This window comes from Medicago truncatula, chromosome 4 (genome assembly GCF_003473485.1).
Source record: "Medicago truncatula cultivar Jemalong A17 chromosome 4, MtrunA17r5.0-ANR, whole genome shotgun sequence".
Classification (NCBI taxonomy): Eukaryota; Viridiplantae; Streptophyta; class Magnoliopsida; order Fabales; family Fabaceae; genus Medicago; species Medicago truncatula.
Window position 1 is genome coordinate 53,264,652 of NC_053045.1, and position 18,017 is coordinate 53,282,668.

The 18,017-nt window shown below is 36.3% G+C and overlaps 2 protein-coding genes across 5 annotated transcripts; one reads left to right on the forward strand and one right to left on the reverse strand.

The window, feature by feature from the left end:
• Window positions 1-1,429: 1,429 nt before the first annotated feature.
• LOC25493846 (uncharacterized) lies at window positions 1,430-3,161 on the forward strand. Its single transcript, XM_013602479.3, has one exon. It carries the CDS (start codon window positions 1,785-1,787, stop codon window positions 2,757-2,759), a length of 975 nt encoding a protein of 324 aa, XP_013457933.1. The 5' UTR covers window positions 1,430-1,784; the 3' UTR covers window positions 2,760-3,161.
• A 398-nt stretch (window positions 3,162-3,559) lies between these two features.
• Window positions 3,560-16,981, reverse strand: LOC25493848 (formin-like protein 20). 4 transcript variants are annotated; one of them, XM_013602481.3, is made up of 17 exons: window positions 16,294-16,981; window positions 14,378-15,081; window positions 14,072-14,293; window positions 11,401-13,997; window positions 11,152-11,281; window positions 10,587-10,658; window positions 9,554-9,652; window positions 9,359-9,400; window positions 8,800-8,880; window positions 8,666-8,716; window positions 8,508-8,589; window positions 8,061-8,155; window positions 7,916-7,987; window positions 6,926-7,042; window positions 5,581-5,649; window positions 5,425-5,491; window positions 3,560-4,690 (listed from the first exon to the last, which is right to left on the reverse strand). In XM_013602481.3, exons 1-17 carry the CDS (start codon window positions 16,364-16,366, stop codon window positions 4,533-4,535), a joined length of 4,731 nt encoding a protein of 1,576 aa, XP_013457935.1. In that variant the 5' UTR covers window positions 16,367-16,981; the 3' UTR covers window positions 3,560-4,532. The 4 variants fall into 4 exon arrangements, 3 of the variants coding, with proteins under 3 accessions (XP_013457935.1, XP_024637089.1, XP_024637090.1); XM_024781321.2 differs by having other exon boundaries at window positions 8,061-8,146; window positions 16,294-16,366; XR_003011068.2 differs by having other exon boundaries at window positions 4,615-4,690; window positions 6,931-7,042; window positions 16,294-16,366.
• Window positions 16,982-18,017: the final 1,036 nt, after the last annotated feature.

The window sequence follows — 18,017 nt, forward strand, 5'->3', positions numbered from 1 at the left end:
TAATTTAGTAATGGCATAGTTGAGTTTATGATGAGTAATGACAGATAATATAGTGGAACATCTTTAGTCCTTTGGTCACAAATCGTAAGTTGTACTTTTAATTGTTGCATGCCCTTTGATAGCTTGTGTGGAGTCTATGTGAAAATCTCTAAATACCAATATCTTTCACCAAAAAGAGCTTGTAAGAGTAATGCTTAGAATATATCTAATTCATGTCATGGTGGCAGTTCAAATCAAATGTTAGAGGATTCAAGTTTAAATCAAGGTTTAAAAGGGTCTTTCGTCCCCGCAAATATAAATCATCTGAATTTTCGTCTCTGAAGTTACTAATCCTTTCAATATGACAGTGCAAATATTAATCATTTGAAAAATGGTCCATGAAATTACTATCCTATTATGTGTTAATCTTCCTTGGTCTGGGTGTACATGTACAGTTCTTTTTGGTAGGTGGTGTTGTATTTTTTTCTTTTATGCAAAAAGAAAAAATAATAAATAAAAAGAAAAAGATACAAAGACTAGGGGACATAAGACCTGACCTAGGAAAACTCAAATGAAAATACATCGTGATAAATCAGTACAAGTGGATCTACTCTAATCGTGTTGTATTGGTTGTGTGCTAGCTTGTATTTGAGTTGGCTTTGATATTGTATGTCTATTTTGAGTTTTGTATTTGTAGTACTTACTTGTTGTGTCTTAGATAGTTTTCGTCAATATATATTTGGTTTATTAATTTTTTAAATATCGGATATATATAAAATTGACATGTATATATTAGGTTTAGAGTAACACTTCGATGACTTTAAGTTAAGTATTTTTAGTTACTTTATCTTTATCTCTCTCCTAACCAATCTTTCTTTCTCGTCAAAATAATTTATAAAGTAAGAAGAGATCATTTAAGCTTTAAGACACATAAGTGTCTTTTTTATTTATTTTTTATTTTATTTGAAAACATATGTGTGTCCCTTAGAAGCTACGTAATCCTCAATTGAACCATATCAAAAGTACCAAAACTATAGTAGTGGCCCTACCTTGACCTGCATGCATCACAAGTTAAGTTACTACTACTTTATAATTATTAATTTATTATTATACATTTTTCATTCTATATTACGGCAACCTGAATTTAATTAAAATTCCACATTCCTTCCTTGTCAAGGTGTAGTGTTCCTTTTTATTTTACACTCATGTCATAAAACAAAATGACGCTTTAATTTGAAGAATAATGGGACCAATATGAATGCTCCATTAGCCCATTTTGTCATAATTTACAATATAGTATTTATAGAAAATTGAAAAAAGTGTTGTAGCCATCATCAATTATAAGCTACAAAATAATGTATAATCTAAGCAATAAAAAAAGAGAAAGAGACCCCTCATCATGAAGACAAAACTTAAGGATCTGTCATATACCAAATTGTGAAACCATCTATGCTTTTCAATTTTTGCCTTCTAACCAAACCAGCTAATATGCTTGTGGTTCGTAGAACACAAAGAGATTATCATTATACGCACAATGTGTCCAAAAACTAAGGTAAAAACAAAGTCCAAACAACTTCACCTTATACAAAGTCGTTAGTTTCTTCTTGTTGGCCTATCTATTCATCCAAAACACCAACTCTTAATCTCTCCAACTAACCTTTTCCAAAACAAAGAACAAACCCATTTAAGAAAAACTAAGACAGAAAAAGAAACACCAATACCTCATCACATTCAAAACCTTAGTATACATGAATATTGCATAGTTTATTATTCACAACACATAGCAAAATAATTCAAACTCCAACATGGAAGTTTCATGCAAGATTCTAAGAAGATCAATTCATAGTTTTCTCCAAAACTATCATTATTTCACTTCATCAATAGCTTTTCTTGTTTTTCCTTTCTCGGCTTCGATACTTATCTCACAAGCTTTTGTTCCTTCTCCTTCATCCCTTTTGCCTCAAATTTATAACCGTTTAAGGACTCTTTTTGATGCTGCAGGATTTCCTTCCTATTCTCTATTGTTCAACATTCTTAACCTCAAGGTTTCTCAAACAATCACTTGTTCAATCTTTTCACTTCCTTTCACACTAACTGTCCTTCTGATTGCAAAAGCATCCATAATTCATGCACTTAAACTCAATCACAATAAACCATCTTTGCCGCCTTCATTCTCTTCGATAATAGCACTTTACAAGCCACTCTTTCATACCTATATCTGCAACTGTTTCTTAATTATCTCAGCAAATGCAACTTCTTTTTGTATTATGTTTTTGGCTTTCAGCTTTGTTGAAACACTTGGCTACTCTTCACCTAGTTTCCTCCTCTTCATGTCAGCGACCGGGGCAATTCTTTTTTCTGTGATTCTTGCCAATGCACTTGTGATATGCAATATGTCACTTGTTCTATCTGGTATGGAAGGACATGGTGGATACTCGGCGATTCTTAAAGCTTGTATCTTGATAAGGGGAAAGACATCAATGGCTTTGTTCTTAGCACTTCCTGTTAATATTGCCTTGGCTGCTATTGAGGCCTTGTTTCACTTCAGAATTGTAAGGGAATATCATATTGTTGGAAAGGCAAGGCCTATTGTGCTTTTAGAAGGGATTTTCATTGCATACTTGTACTCAATCTTCATCATCCTTGACACAATTGTGAGTTGCTTGTTTTACAAAAGCTTCAAGACAGGAGAATCATGGATTAGTCAGGAGGACAAACATTTTCAAGATGTGGACAATTATGGTCACATTGGCAACAAGAATTTCGAAGAACTACCATAATTAGTAATAGTAACAGGAAGTAGCATTTCATTAATATGGTCAAGGCTTTTTCTTCTTGAAAAAGGAGCCACTGGTTGTTATAAACAAGTATATAGCAGGTATTTACTAAATTTATTCATGTTGGTCGAAGGAAATCGATCAACATTGAAAGCATAAAGAGTTTCGATTGAGCAACCTCAGCTTACTTATGTCCAAAGACAAGGAGCTAGAGGAATTCATATACAGCAGTGTTTTATATAAATGTATTTCTGTTAAACTTTGTATTTTGATTATATAAGTTTTACTTTGTAGATTGGTAATATTTTACAGTGTGAATAAGACACGTAACAATGTTAATTGCCTTATTGTGTATGAGTTACTATGGTTTACTGGTGTGTTTCTAACTAAATAAAAATTCAAAGATCTTACGGTCCCTATGAAGAATATAGTTTATTAAGCATTATAGTAAAAGCCAATTAATTCACCTTGAAAATGCTACAGACCAGTTATATGTCTATGCGTCAAATATCAAGAGGATCATTGAGATCAAATACCAAAGAAATGGAATTTACATTTAATTGCAGAAAAAACTAAATTGTAATTATTCAGTTGAACTGCATTTGTGTCTGGCACAGCACTTTAAGCTTATAAAATAGCATTAGGTCCAAAATACTAAAATAACAACGACTGGTTAATCCGTGAGGAAGTTAAAGACCTTGAGTTGGTAATGGCGGAAAGGGAAATGTCATTCACTAATCTCTTGAAATATTATTATTCACAGACATTAGGATATGTGAGTTCAACTGACAAGTATAAGGAAAACGTGCAAATTAAGAATTTCTTTTCGTATACAACAGAATGTTACAGTAACATTTTACACTTGATCATTGTATTTCACAAGAAAAATGAAACGTGCATTGCATTTCTAATTTCTAATTAGACCTCTTTACTTATATATTACAGTTACAAATACAATGACCTGATTTCTATTCTCTCTTAACCTGATACCTATACAACATTTTCTGGATGGTACCTACCAAAATCTCCATAAAAAGGATAACTAATTTCTAGGTTAATGAGAAAGAATTGGATCCTAAAGGATAGGGTTAGTGCTTTGTACAAGGGTTTCAAGGTACTACAGTTGCAGGGCTTTGCAAATCCAGAAAGCTTCTGCTCTGGTGCCAACAAAATAAGCCAAACGAATTAGGCAGATCAATGCTAATTCTACAACAGTAGAAAGCATGCTCTGCTACACAAATCTCTTCTCAGAACCATCACGAGATGAATTGGATCCATCATTTTCGTAGCAATCATTGAAGGATAAGCATCCACCGCGGTGTGTCTTAATTTCCTCCGCGCGAAAGATCCAACAATCCAAAGACCCATTTGGAATAACCTCAATCAAAACTAGTCTTCTGACAAAAAGGATCAAACCTTCGCGGGAAAGATCCAACAGCTTTCCATCAAAGACCCATTTGGAATAACCTCTGCGGGAAAGATCCAACAGCTTTCCATCAAAGACCCATTTGGAATAACCTCTGCGGGAAAGATCCAACAGCTTTCCATCAAAAAATGAACTCATAAGCTTGTTGAATGTTCAAGATCCCCATGTGGCATGAATTTGCTAGTCCACCTTCGAAAGATAAGCTCAGAAGGCTCATTTTCACGTCATCATTGTCGAAAGAGGAGCTTCATAAGTCATAACTGGTCTCAGAAGCCTTACCCTTGCATGGGTAGATTCCTGTTCTTCGGTAAGAGCAGGTTGTCGAAGCAAAGGAGCAAAAAACCCAGTCATCAACTATCTTTTGCACTCTTCTTTGTTAAGTTAACGCCCTTAGCCTTCTCCGTTTCAGCCTCTTTCTCGGCTTTCTTCTTTTCTAACTCTGCTTGTTTGCAATTCTCTTCATGTGCTTTCCGGAACAACCTTATAAAATTTAATAGAGTTGCAGTAACTGCAATGAATAAACCAGCAACAAAAACAAGTTAGCTTTAGCACTATAGAAATAGACAAGAGAACATGTCACTACCCTTTCCAAACAAAACCTAATCACAGATGGATGATGAAACTTCTATCAGTTCACACCTCCAGTGTTGTCAATTACAGATCGCAGAAAATGGTGGTTAGTTCAAATTCTGCTACACAACAGTGCTGCATTGCCCCTACAGCATCTATTTGACAACATTTTGTACTAATTACTAAACAGTGTATCGCGGAACAATAGCAACTAGTTCCAATTCCGCTATGCCATAGCTCTACTATATAGCCACTATTTAACAGCACTGATCCTCCCATTTAAAGATTCCCCTATATTCATTTTACTATTCCTTGACTGTTCTCTCTCTCATCTCTACCTTTCCATTCTTTTGCGGCAGTGCTGACACAAAGAACCAAGGAGGGGAGGCATTTCTGTCAATTCAACAACTCATTACCATGCCTATCACCCAATAGAAAGCCTCGGTGCAGTTTCTGTATGAAACATTAAAAATAAAGAAGTACAAGTGTGCTTCCTCAATAATGCACACTTGTCCCAACCATAAATGCAACAGGTCACTAAAATGTTCATTCCATTCAAACATCAGTTAAATGTTTTTAATGAACTACAATCTGAAAAATAAGTCACCAATAAACAAGACTAACGGCCACATGTCATACCACAACATGAATATGTATTAATGATCAACTTACCTTGTTCACATGGGCATTGAGCAGGATTCTCGCCAAAATACTGTGCAAGTGCATCCGCGTTTTTACCCTGGCCATATACAGTCAGTCAAACTACTCAATCATTTTGTTTCTCTGTATTGGTGTTTAATGTACCAAACGGATGGTTAAGAATATTACCACCATAGAATATAAGTTTAGTAGATCTGCCACGTCCGACTCAGATGCAGTGATGAATTCTTTCAATGTCTGAACAGAACATTAAAAAAATGTAAACCAGATAATAAAGCATATAAAGTAGAATCAGATTAGCCCATGAAATATGATGGAAAACTTTATTACTGATAAAAGAAAATCAAAGATCTCAATCTCAATTTTTTTGACACGGATAATGTTATGTGGACAAAAGAAACATATAAAGATTATATTTAGCTTGTCATCACTATTGATCAACAACAAGGGCATGATAAACACACGATTCCAATATTGGCATTAAAATTTAGGAGAAGAGTTAAGATATTCTTCGTTTCTGAAAAGAAATGAGGAGCTCTGTTATGTTTTTGGGTGTACAAACACAACAACAACAACCAAGCCTTATCCCACTAAGTTGGGTGGGCTACATAGATCAAATTACGCCTAATGTTCTATCATAAACCATATTTGGATCCAACTTATTAAACTCTAAATCTTTCCTAATAGTTTCTCTTATAGTTTTTCTAGGTCTTCCTCCACCTCTTTTGATCTGCTCTCCTCCATCTGATCTACTCTTCGTACAACATCATCTACAGACTACAGGTCTTCTCTCTACGTGCACAAACCACCTAAAAGTCTATTTTCTACCATCTTTTCTACTATAGGCACTACCCCCAACTCTCTCGTTAATGGTGTCATTCCTAATCCTATCCCGTCTAGTCTTACCACTCATCCAACACAACATCCTCATCTCCGCTACGCTTACTTGATTCTCGTGTTGGTTCTTAACTGCCCAACACTCCGTACCATACAACATCGCCGGTCTAGAAATAGGTGTACAAACACACATTTCTAGAATTGGTGACATTAACTAGGCCTTTATAACCCAAAAACAAAGTAACTGAGTCTTTGTAACCTCCAAAATTGCCAATACAAAATCCATATTGGATCATTTTAGATTAAATGTAAATTTTGCAACTCAGGATATTGAGATGAAAAATCTAATTGAAAACTATTGAATACAATGAAGAAAACAAGATACGAAGAAGAAAAAAACAGCCAGAGCCAGCAAATCCACAGATCAAACATGAACTACCCAGGTACAGCCGTAATTATTATTAATTTAATATTTTAAAAAAAAAATATTAATTGATTATGATAGTTGTCATAACTAAACAATTAACTACATCCATCGTGCAGGAAAACCAGTACTCTGAAATTATTTTATAAATTGAACTTTCTTTGTCACTGTTCTTATGTTACTGATGTAATCAAGAATCAAAAGTGTGAAATAAAAATAAAATGAAAAAAAAAAAAAAAAAAAGATAAACACCTTACAGAAAACTTCGGACACAGGTCCATCATTTTCCGAACCAGCAAGCTCTTGTTTAACCTTTTCTAATCCCTTGGTGATTGCCTGCATCTCTTCTGCTAATGATTTCAATTGTATCTGAAAGAATTCATGTTTCCAATCAATACACATTGTAATATCATTACCTAATACCCAAAAGGTATAGTCCTATCCATCCCAACAGTATTTCCTTTTGGCTAAATGCAAATAGCCATTTCAACTTTGACCATTAAGTAAATCAGGGATGCTTTCAACATCCAGAAAATAACCCCTTGGATCCATTAAGAATTATTAAAGGAAAAAGAAATATGGTTCAAATGAAAAGGATTTTGCCAGAACTTAATCTAGCATGCATACTCCTAGGTGAAATTTCTCTAGATTTTGTGATTATTGACAATTACATTTTCAAATTAAGGTTTCTGAATTTGCATACTTTATGGTTGACATGAATATTTTGCACTTATATTTTAAGTAGATTACAAATTTGAAAATAAAGGGGATATTTGCCAGTATGCCAAAAATGAAGGAAGTTATTTGCATTTTGGTCTTTTTCTATTTTGGTCAATGCAGCTTACCCATAAAACTTTATATGACTCTTTTGGTCTTTTTCTATTCAAGTCTGCTTGCACTTTTCCCATAAAACACAAAATTAACTAAATACCAAGTTTGCAAGAATTTTGCAAAGCCCCATGAATTTTTATGCAGGTGAAAAACAGCCATATGAGGGATGAATTTTTTTCTCAAAGGTTGAGCTTTGATGATGATTGAAAGAGGTAAATTGATCTTTTTTTGGTCACTTCCCTGCTCATCGGCTTCTAAAACTTAGTTATTTCTTGGTCATTAAAACAGGAAGGAATGTGCTAAGTGTTAAATTTTACAAGCAAGAGAAAAAGTGAAACCAGACCAACAAACTAGGGTAGTAAACTGCAGTTAATCATTTCTGGGCTATATAGAACCAAAATAAAACATCACCTTAGAGGCACCTTCCAGACTACCAAGGTCTTTGTGAAAATCAAGGAGTCCAGGCGACCTTTCAGCTAGCACCTAGAAAAGGAAAAAAGGGTTAGCAACCAAATGATATACTGGTTTATTGCAATTGATACTCGGTAACTCATACCTTGCAAAGATAATGCATTAGTGTCATCTTACTGTTAGAAGCACGAGTGTCAGTGAGCTTTAAAAGACTATCCAACTTAAATCCAACTGCAGATCCTGCAAAAATGAAAACATTAGATATTAAAATAAACATGGCATAATACATTCCATAAGATCTAATAGAATGGAGCCATTAAAATTCATTGGGTTTAACAACTTCAAAAATATATAAGTGGGGTTCGATAAATTTAAATGGTGAGATGATGAACATGACCCTGAGGATCCAAATCCTAATAGAATCATATAAAGTTTTTCTAACAACAAATAGGAACAGCCAGTGATTATCTAAGTGTTAAAAATAAAGCTAGCACCATCAAGCCCACGTCTACCATGTCCAGAAACGAATAATGATAAGAAATTGCCACAACTTCCTTCAAAAAAGAAATTGCCACAACTGAAAAAGACTTGCCTCTTGCCGTTCCCTGATTCAATGTATTACCCAAAAAAAGAATTTTCTTCATGATATCTTTCAGTTTGTCAGATTTCCGGACCTTAAACCAAGAAAAAAATGCATAAGGTCAAAGAAATACAAACAGCATAATGGCTGTAGTTGCCAAAGCAAAGTACCTCTTCACAGGCTGAGTTCACAGTGTTTAAACTCCTCCTAAATTCTGTAACCTGCATAAAGAGGAAAGTACGATAACATTAAGAAAAATACTGAATCCACAAAACAAAGAAAAATATTACAAACACCGCCAAACCTGAGCCTGAAACTGAATTTTGAAAGCAAATACTCTTAATTTTGACTCCACCCTTGGCACCTTCATCAGCTCCAAAAAAAACTGAAACAACCAAATAAATTCAATACATATTATAAATATAAAACAAATATATATAATAGGAATTAAAATCAAAGACCAATAGAATTGGTTTATAATAAAACATCTAAAGGGAAAAATAGGGATTTGTAAATGCTAAATCACTTTTCCTTTCACAAGCAACCAAGCAGTGTCAATCAAACTGACAAGTAGCTTATAAAAAAAAAAAGTATATGGGTAAATTCTAAATTCATATGCATTATAGTTTTTTTAGATGGCTACGTTATTCAGTCATCATTCCTCCCACCTCCTTCCATATTGTTTCGAAATCAATGTTAAAAAAACTAAACAAACAAACCAAATGTGTTACTTTAACACTTTCTGTTAATAACAATCAGTTAACGATATGCCACAAAAGACACGCCATATAATGTGTTACTAAACAATTTCTATTCATTAACAATCTCATATAATGCAATGACTAAAATAAATCATTGCACACCTGTTCACACTTCCCCAAACTCTCCTTGTCGCCAGTGTATGCCTAAACAATTATAAACAGGAGGAATCAAAATTAGCAAAGCAAACAAATCAGAGTAGGAGGACGCATTTTAGTGTAAAAGCAGATGCATCAAACTAGAACTATTAATTGTCAATAGGAGATAAAATAAGTATGGACGAAGTTGTTAAACTTCACCTTTAAAAGTTCCATTTCCTCTTTGGTAGGACAAAACTTAATGAGATTTTCCACCTGATCAACATCTAATACCGAGTCATCCAAAGCCAGTACTGCAGCCTGAGTATTCATTTCAACATGTTAGAAACAATACATATATATTCGCCACTGAAAATTACGGGTGGAGATTTCATAAGTAAGAAATTTGTAGCAGATATGACGTGAAAAAAGATTGTAACTGGAAATATTATTATCTTCTATCAGCGACTTCTGTTAATAACATATAACTTTCCAACATGGCCGTCTCAACCATTGGGCCAGTAAAGCCCTTGCTTTTGGCCTCAAATTTTAATTTTTATTAACTAGTAAATATGTATATATAATTACTAGTAATGAGATAGCAACAATTTTTTACATTTGTAGTTTCCATGAAAGTTTGAATTTTGTGACTCAAACTCCTTAATTATGCTTAATATTATGTGTCTTTTGTGATAGATTCCAATTTTCTACGATTAATGTCTGTAAGTTTCCTTTATTAATGTTGCGATTCACGCTCCTTTTTTAACGTTTGTGCACTGTCTTTCTCTGTCTCTTACTCTTGGTCTCACAATTATCTCTTGGGTTGACTTTATTATCTACTGAAAAAGAAATGTTAAATGAAATAGATTATGATAATTTACTAAATGATTTTGCATCTCAAAAAGCCTGAAAAATAAAATTTACATAAAATATGAATTTTATTAAAAAGGCCTCATTCTTAGAGTTCGCTTTAGGCCTCAATATTGGTTGAGACGGCCCTGCTATCCAACAACAACAACAACCAAGCCTTATCCCACTAAGTGGGGTCGGCTACATGGATCAAACTACGCCATAATATTCTATCATAAATAAAAATTAAAAAATATTTAAGAAACAACCTCAATGCAAACAAAAATAGTTATCTTCAGTGCATTGCTTCTTGCAAAAGAATACTTATTTTCAATATAAAATGTTGTGATTTAAATCACTCATCTAGCATAAATATAAAATAGATGAAATCCAAATATCAGCTTACCATCATATCAGGGAGTGGCATCTTAACCTTAGTTAGCATGATTTCCGTATTATTGGCTCTCCTTAGGTCAACCTACCCATCAATAACACAAATACAAAAGTTATTGATCAGTGAAAGTTAATAAGGAAGCACCAAATAAAGATCAAGTCAATGAGTTTCTAACAAATATTGCCTTTAAGCACTGACAGGTAAAAATCAATATCATTATGCACCTTATCATTCATAAAACTTTAAGCACTGGAACTTTTTAATAAATAAAAGAGGCAATGAACTGACGATAGATCAAAAAACTAAAGATAAGCTGGATATTTTTATTTACACACTAAAACTAAAGAAAAGTATACAATTGAAGATAATAGATCAATGAACTGAAGTGACATTGAAGAGCGCTTCCTTTTAGAAAGCCTTTACGAAGTAAAGCTACAAATCATGGTAAATTACAATTCTAGAAGGAAAGATTAAATGAATAGCATCAAATAACCTCTCACGATACCTTCAAAAATTAAATTTCATTAATGTTTTCCCTCAAAAAAAAAAAATCATTAATGTTCATATAGAAGAATACCAATTGAATTTTGTCAGGTTTAGATCCAGCAGACTTGCGCCTCCCTCCAGATTTGCTACTTGAATCAGTAGGTTTTGGAACATTTGCAGAGAAAAGCTTCTCTAGCTCTGAAACATCAAACTCTGATGCACTAGAAAAGAACACAAAATCAGTCATTACAAACATGGGAATATAGATAAGAAAACAGTCTACAATTATATAAAATTTAAATGATTAAAAAAAGCACATGAAAGAGTAGACAATAATTACGTTTGAGGTTCACCGTGTCTTTGTAATTCTTCCCATAAACTTCCTTGCAATGCCCTTGTAACCTTACTCCAATGCAAAGGCTTTAAGGAGGATCTACGGGGTGCCACCGCACCAGGACGTGCATATCCACGCCCTGGTGCACCAGGGCGTGCAGGACCAACATTTGCCCCTTTGGAACCCAAGGGTGGAGGCGGTGGAGGTGCACCACCAGGAATAGGTGGAGGAGGTGGGCCTCCTCGACCACCAGGAGGAGGGGGAGGAGGTGGGCCTCGACCACCGGGAGGAGGGGGAGGAGGCGGGCCTCGACCACCGGGAGGTGGGGGAGGAGGCGGACCTTGACCACCAGGAGGCGGTGGTGGTGGTGCTCCGTGCATTGGAGGAGGCGGTGGAGGAGCTCTAGACATTGGAGGAGGTGGAGGTGGAGGGGCTCCAGACATTGGAGGAGGTGGAGGAGCTCTGGACATTGGTGGGGGTGGAGGGGAGCCATACATTGGAGGAGGGGGAGGTGGAGGGGCTCTGGACATTGGAGGAGGGGGAGGTGGAGGGGCTTTGGACATTGGAGGAGGTGGAGGTGGAGGTGGGGATCCACCTGACTGAGGAAGAGGTGGTGGTGGGGGCGGTGGAGCTCTACTAAAAGGAGAAGGTGGGGACTGGGATGTACTAAAAGGGGGTGGAGGAGGTGGGGGTGGTGTTGGTGGAGCACTAGTAAAAGGAGGAGGTGGTGGTGGTGGTGGTGGAGGTGGAGCTTTAGTTAAAGGTGGTTGTGGTGGAGCATTAGTAAAAGGAGGTGGAGGCGGAGGTGGTGGAGCCTTGCAAAAAGGAGCTGGAGGAAGAGGTGGTGTAGGTGAACCTGTATATGAATTAGCAAAGGGTGGTGGAGGTGGGGGTGGCGGTGGGGGTAGAGCTTTATGAGATGCAACTGGAGGTGGCGAGAATGGAGACATGTTTGTTGAAGACGTAGAAAATGAGGGGGGAGGGGGAGGAGGTGGAGGAGGAATTGATGAAATTCCATGCTTTGTAGGAGGTACTGTTGATGGTGGTGGAGGAATGGCTGAAATTTCGTACCTTGGAGGGGGAATTGGGGGTGGTGGTGGTGGTGGTGGAGGAGGAGGCCTTGACGGGGCCACTGCAGTAAGCACTTCAGAAAATTTTGATGTGATTTCACTGCTTGCAAAGGGAAGAGCGGGCGGGGAGAGTGGTAAAGAACCACAAGTCTCTCCAACTATTGATGAAGCCACAGACTTCCAGGAGGGTGGAGGTGGTGGTGGAGGTGGATGAGAAGTTGCAGCCTGTAAATTCACCTTAATGTCTTGTCTACTAAATGATGTTAACGATGGCGGTGGAGGTGGTGGCGGAGGTGGTACGGTGGATCCCTTTCCAACCACAGAAGATGGTGTTGCAAGTGGCGTTAACGGTCCAAAATAATGTGAAGAGTCGCCTAAAGCACGTGGTGGTGGTGGTGGTGGCGGAGGAGGAGGAGGGAGAGGAGGAGACTGTGGGGGAGGCTGTAGCAATTGCTCTGACCTCTGTTCTTGTGCCTGAGCAGCTAGCTTAAGAGATGTCTCTTTAACTGATAGTGGTGGTGGTGGACATTTTGCACCAATTTCTGATACTGTGTGGCCAAAAGATTTCGATGCGCCTACCTTCCGACTTTTCAGGTCAATTTTCATGTCAGCGGAAACAACTACTCCAGAACCAAAAGGAGCAGATAAAGATCTTGCTTTGCTATCTTCCGTTTTCTCCTTTGAAGTGGTTAAATTTGACAGTCCAGCAGGGGCACTATTAATCCTTGTAGGTGGATAATATACATGCATTGAATTTGTGTACGAACCCTTGTTAGAAGGAATCCACCTTAACACTGCAGTTGGTTTAGCTTGTTTCGCCTGAAAAGCAGGGTTTTCTTTAATCTTTTGTTTTCCAACAGTATCTCCTGGCTTTGAGTTTGATGGAAGTTGTTTCTTAGCAGTAGATGGAAGTAGTTTGCCTGATTTTTGTTTGGAACTATCAGGCATAGGCTTCCCTTCCTTGTAATCTAATTCCTCTTCTGTCGCTTCGTCACCTTCATCGCATTTCTCATGTATAGTTGCCAATCCCCGATCAGCATCCTCCGTGATTTCCTTTGTTTCCAGAGGTATCGTCATATCATAAGTGATGGCAGTGGAAGTTAACTTAATTTCTACATCGTCCATGGCAATGTCCTTCACTGCCTGAGGATCTGAATCCATGCTCTCATTGAACTTGTAGTTAACATCATCAACAGAGATATCTTTCACACCATTAATACCGGAATCCATCTTTCCAACCTGTTTGTTAATCCCATCATCTAGTGTGCAATCCTGAAAAGCAAGAGGATCTGAATCCTCCCTCCAGATCACTTTACGATTTTCATCATCCCCTGCATTGTCATGAAAAATATGAGAATCATCCTCTGACTTACTTTCCTGTGCATCAATCACATTGCTGAAAATCTCTTCCATGTCATAGAATTCCTCAGGTGAAGCACTTTCTACATCAGGACTTTCTGTCTCATTTGCATCTTTATTCACCGTTACTGTGTTTAGATCAGGTATAACAGCATCAGCGTCCAAAAAAAGCACCTGATACAGATATGAGTATGTGTTCAACTCCTACTCAAGAAAAAGATTTTTGCAGAAGAATGACAAGTACTTACCTCTGCTTTGAATTCCTTGGGATATTGATCCTTTGCATCCCATAAAATATCAATTTCGTCCCGGCTCAGTATCAATATATTTGACCGCACAAATGCAGTATGGAACATAATTCTAAACATCATCTCCTCGCCAGTACAATCTTCATTTAAATTTACGCACTCAAGAACCACATCTCCTTGAACACGACAATGGATATCAATCTTCACAAGCACACACTCTGCCTGTGATGAAAATTTATTTTAAGAACAAACTCTCGATATAATGAATTCACAATTAAGTATCAATAAGGTAAATTTATATGGCACCTGCTGATAGTGTCGAGCATGCTTTATGGAGTTTGAGGTTGAAAAAAGAAGCTTTGAACTTCTATTGGCAGGTTTAGAAGGGTCCGGGCCATAAACACGCACAACAGGCCTGCAACCTTTTCCATCATCAAATAATGGAAGGTCTCTAAGAATCAAACAATCCAGATACAAGGGTGTTTCTGATGGTGGCCACTCAGAACCCAGATGTCTCCTCGAAATATACTGAAGATATCTGAACTGAGAAGGCTGTGGGTTCAACGGAGTTAATAGGTGGAGTAGTTCTCTGGGAGCTTGCTTGTAGACCATTTCAAGAGTCTTTTGCTCGCCAGTGTACTGTTTCCGGAATAACAGAAGACCTGCTAGCATAAACGCCAGCACAGGCCAACCCCCCCTTTCGCAATGCATCAAAAGCACATTTTGTTGCCCCTCCACAGACAACCAGCTTTCACTTGATCGAAGAAAGTGATGGATCATCTCTAAAGGCAGAAGAGGACAGCCCTCATATTGCCGAGGGTACTCCATCACTGTCATATCATATTGAGAAAGTATGTCTGAGACTTGAGTGCGTCTCTCCCCTTCTCGGAAGTTGAACACCATGAAAGAAGCATCTGGAAAGTGATCCTGTAGCTGAGCCACAACTCCCCCCATATAAACTCTGTATTCATCTTCTTCCAAGACGTCCGTGGAGAAGCAACAATCAAAAACTACAACATAAAAACACATAATAAAAAGTTAAAACTTAAGGAAATAGCAAAGCAGTAGCAGAAAACTAGAAAAGTTATTCACGACTTGTTTCCATTTTAATAAGTTAGGAAACTCAAAAACGCTAAACAAAGAGGGATGTAAAAACTTTAAAAAATTAAAAAATTAAAAAATTAAAAAAATTAAAAAAAAAAAAATCAAACTACACAACTAAAAATTAACATAGGAAGTCATTTCATTCTACCATCTTCCCTGTAATGTAAAAAAAAAAACAACTGTTACAGCTTGCAAATCAGCTACCAAAATATAGGCCATGTTTGAATAAACAACTTAATTTGCGGCTTAAAGCATAAGCGCTTAACGTGTGACATGCACTTACACTATAAGTTGTTTCTATAACAAAAGATTGAATTGTTTTCGAATAAGCTATAAGCTGTTTCATAAACTATCTTGGAGAACTTAATAAAAATAAGCTGAAAATAGATTGTGAACGTGTCATAAGTTGATTTCATAAGTTCTCTCAAATAGTCGCACAAGCGTTTGTCTTATGTCAGTGGATAAGCTTAAATAAACTAATCCAGGCAAGCACATAATGTTGCAAGAGGACAATAGTCTCAATTTAAAAAATCTTCCAAACTTCAGGGAGTAATAAGCAATCCTAATTTATAAATGACCATTGGGATATCCAAGAGTAACTAATTTCCTATGAAGCAAGCAAGAGAGAAAACAAGTTTCTTTCTTGGATAAACATCTTACTTTCAGCTTATAGTATAGGCGCTTATGCATAAGCTTACATAGACTATTTCTATAACAAATGTTAAAAAGAAAAAGTTAATTTTTTTCATATATGTGTTATAAGTTGCTTTTGAACTTACTAAAATAATCATAAAAAGCTTATAAAATCAATATATAAACTCAAATAAGCCAATCCAAACCGGCCCTAAGTTGAAGGAGTGTAGACATTGTTGTGGCACATTAGCATAGCAAATGTTGAAAATGCTATAAGTTAAAATACACTAATATAGCTTCTAAACATGAAAGGAACCGTAAAACCCAGGAATTATGCTGTAGTTTTGAGTTATAGTTGAAAAAGTAACGGATGAAATTGAAACATAGTTAACTTGCATTGATGAGCTGAATTATGCAAAGAAGGAAAGAAATAAATGATAAGGAAAAAAATAATTAAAAGGGACCAAAATTAGAAAGGAACTGACCATATACTCTGTCGGAGATCTCCAAAAGCCGATCCGGCGGCTTTCGGTAGAAAAATCTTCTGAACAGCGCCATGTGATGGCGCTGTTTCTACCCTGATCGGATCCAAACCGGTAATTGAGTTTGAAACAATATAAAGATCAAAACTTTGAGCGTTAAACAAATGGTTACGTAGATCTTGCAAATACCCAGTTCAATTAAACCACAATATAATCCAGAAATGGTGAATTCAGAGATAGAAAGTGGGGATTTAGGAAGTGGGGTTGATCCAAAGATGAAATAATTGAATTGTGAAAAGTGGATATGAGAGATAAAAATGAGAAAAGGGGTAGAAATTGAATTGATTTGATTTGATTTGAAGTGAAGTTGAAGAAGTACCTTAGCTACGTGTAGGTAGGTATGTTAGAATAATGGAAAAAAAGTTGAATAAAAACCTTTTCGGTAATTGACGGAAAAGGTAATAAAATAAAATAAATGGATTAGAGTGAAATGAAAGGGAATGGAGAGAATAGAAGAAGACTAGAGTGAAAAGGAGAAGTTAGACGAGGTCTTTATCTGTGTCTTTCTTTTGTTTTCTGCAAAAACAACAAGTGCAGAGAGAGAGAGAGAGAGAGAGAGAGAGAGTAGAAACAAACAACAACAACATGTTTTTGACAAGCTGCGATTAATGGCAGCCACCCTCTCGACGTGGTCTGCGACGTGATTGTCTACGTTTTCCTTAAACTATATAAGTAATTATTATCACTACAAAAATTCAAATTACTTAACTAGTCATCATATTAACTTTAAATTTTTAAAAATAAATTATAAACTATTACCACCATTAAATAGAGCCATGTGGATATTTTCATAGATTTGTTTTTACAAAAATATAAGAGCAATTTATGGATTTAGAGGAGTATCAACAATAGTTCAGTTCAAGAGAAAGTAGTATCATGTCTAAAATTAGGGAGAAAATCACGATAATTGTTGACTTCTTTGTAAAGTGTAAAGAGAGACATTTTAATTAGGAGCACGAAGCGGATGGAGGCATCTAAGGGAGTTGTTGGCAAGAAATTTGTTTTTGTTGAAGTTAACGTCAACAAGAAGAGAGGGAATGTGGAGCTGACAAGCAAGCTTTAAGTCGTAATACATACCCCTTTATCAAGCATGAACAACAAAGGAGGTTCCAATATTATAATGGAGACTTTTAATGAAACAGTTGCGATTATCTCTAATAAGACCTCATCAAGAGAATTATGACACCCAGCAACATTTAACTTAAAAGACAGAACATGATGAGAGTTTCAAACAATATGAAGCTCAACATGTTGCTTCCCAAGATGATTACGCGTAGGTCTAAGAGGTCGTGAGAGATAAAATTAATCATACCATTGAGAATGAATGCAAAAGTATAATTAAAGCTTAGTTGTATCTTCTAGAATAAGCAAACTATGGTTCTTTCAAAGACTCAAAATGGTGACGGCACAATAAGTTGCTTTGTGAATTTAGGTGAGTCAATATCATCAAAAGTGACATTAGGTTCAAGCACATCATAAAAGACTAAACTACAGATTTTGTTGTATATATCATGGTTGATGAAGCGCTCCTAATGTTCATGAACATCTTCACAATCACAAATAACATGCATAATTGATCCATCAAGGGGGTCATGTGTTGATGTTTCCTCTCTTCATCATTAGCAAGGATCCTCCCATGACACACTTTTATAAGAAAGCACAGGATT

What these genes read in the sequence shown, in the direction of transcription:
- LOC25493846 (XM_013602479.3), top strand. Translation starts at nt 1,785, where the DNA reads ATGGAAGTTTCATGCAAGATTCTAAGAAGATCAATTCATAGTTTTCTC.
- LOC25493848 (XM_013602481.3), bottom strand. Translation starts at nt 16,366, where the DNA reads ATGGCGCTGTTCAGAAGATTTTTCTACCGAAAGCCGCCGGATCGGCTT. An exon ending in TGCCACTCCCTGATATGATG is followed by an intron (nt 9,653 to 10,586) that starts GTAAGCTGATAT and finishes ATGAATACTCAG; the next exon opens with GCTGCAGTACTGGCTTTGGA. An exon ending in GAATCAGGGAACGGCAAGAG is followed by an intron (nt 8,156 to 8,507) that starts GCAAGTCTTTTT and finishes TCATTTTTGCAG; the next exon opens with GATCTGCAGTTGGATTTAAG.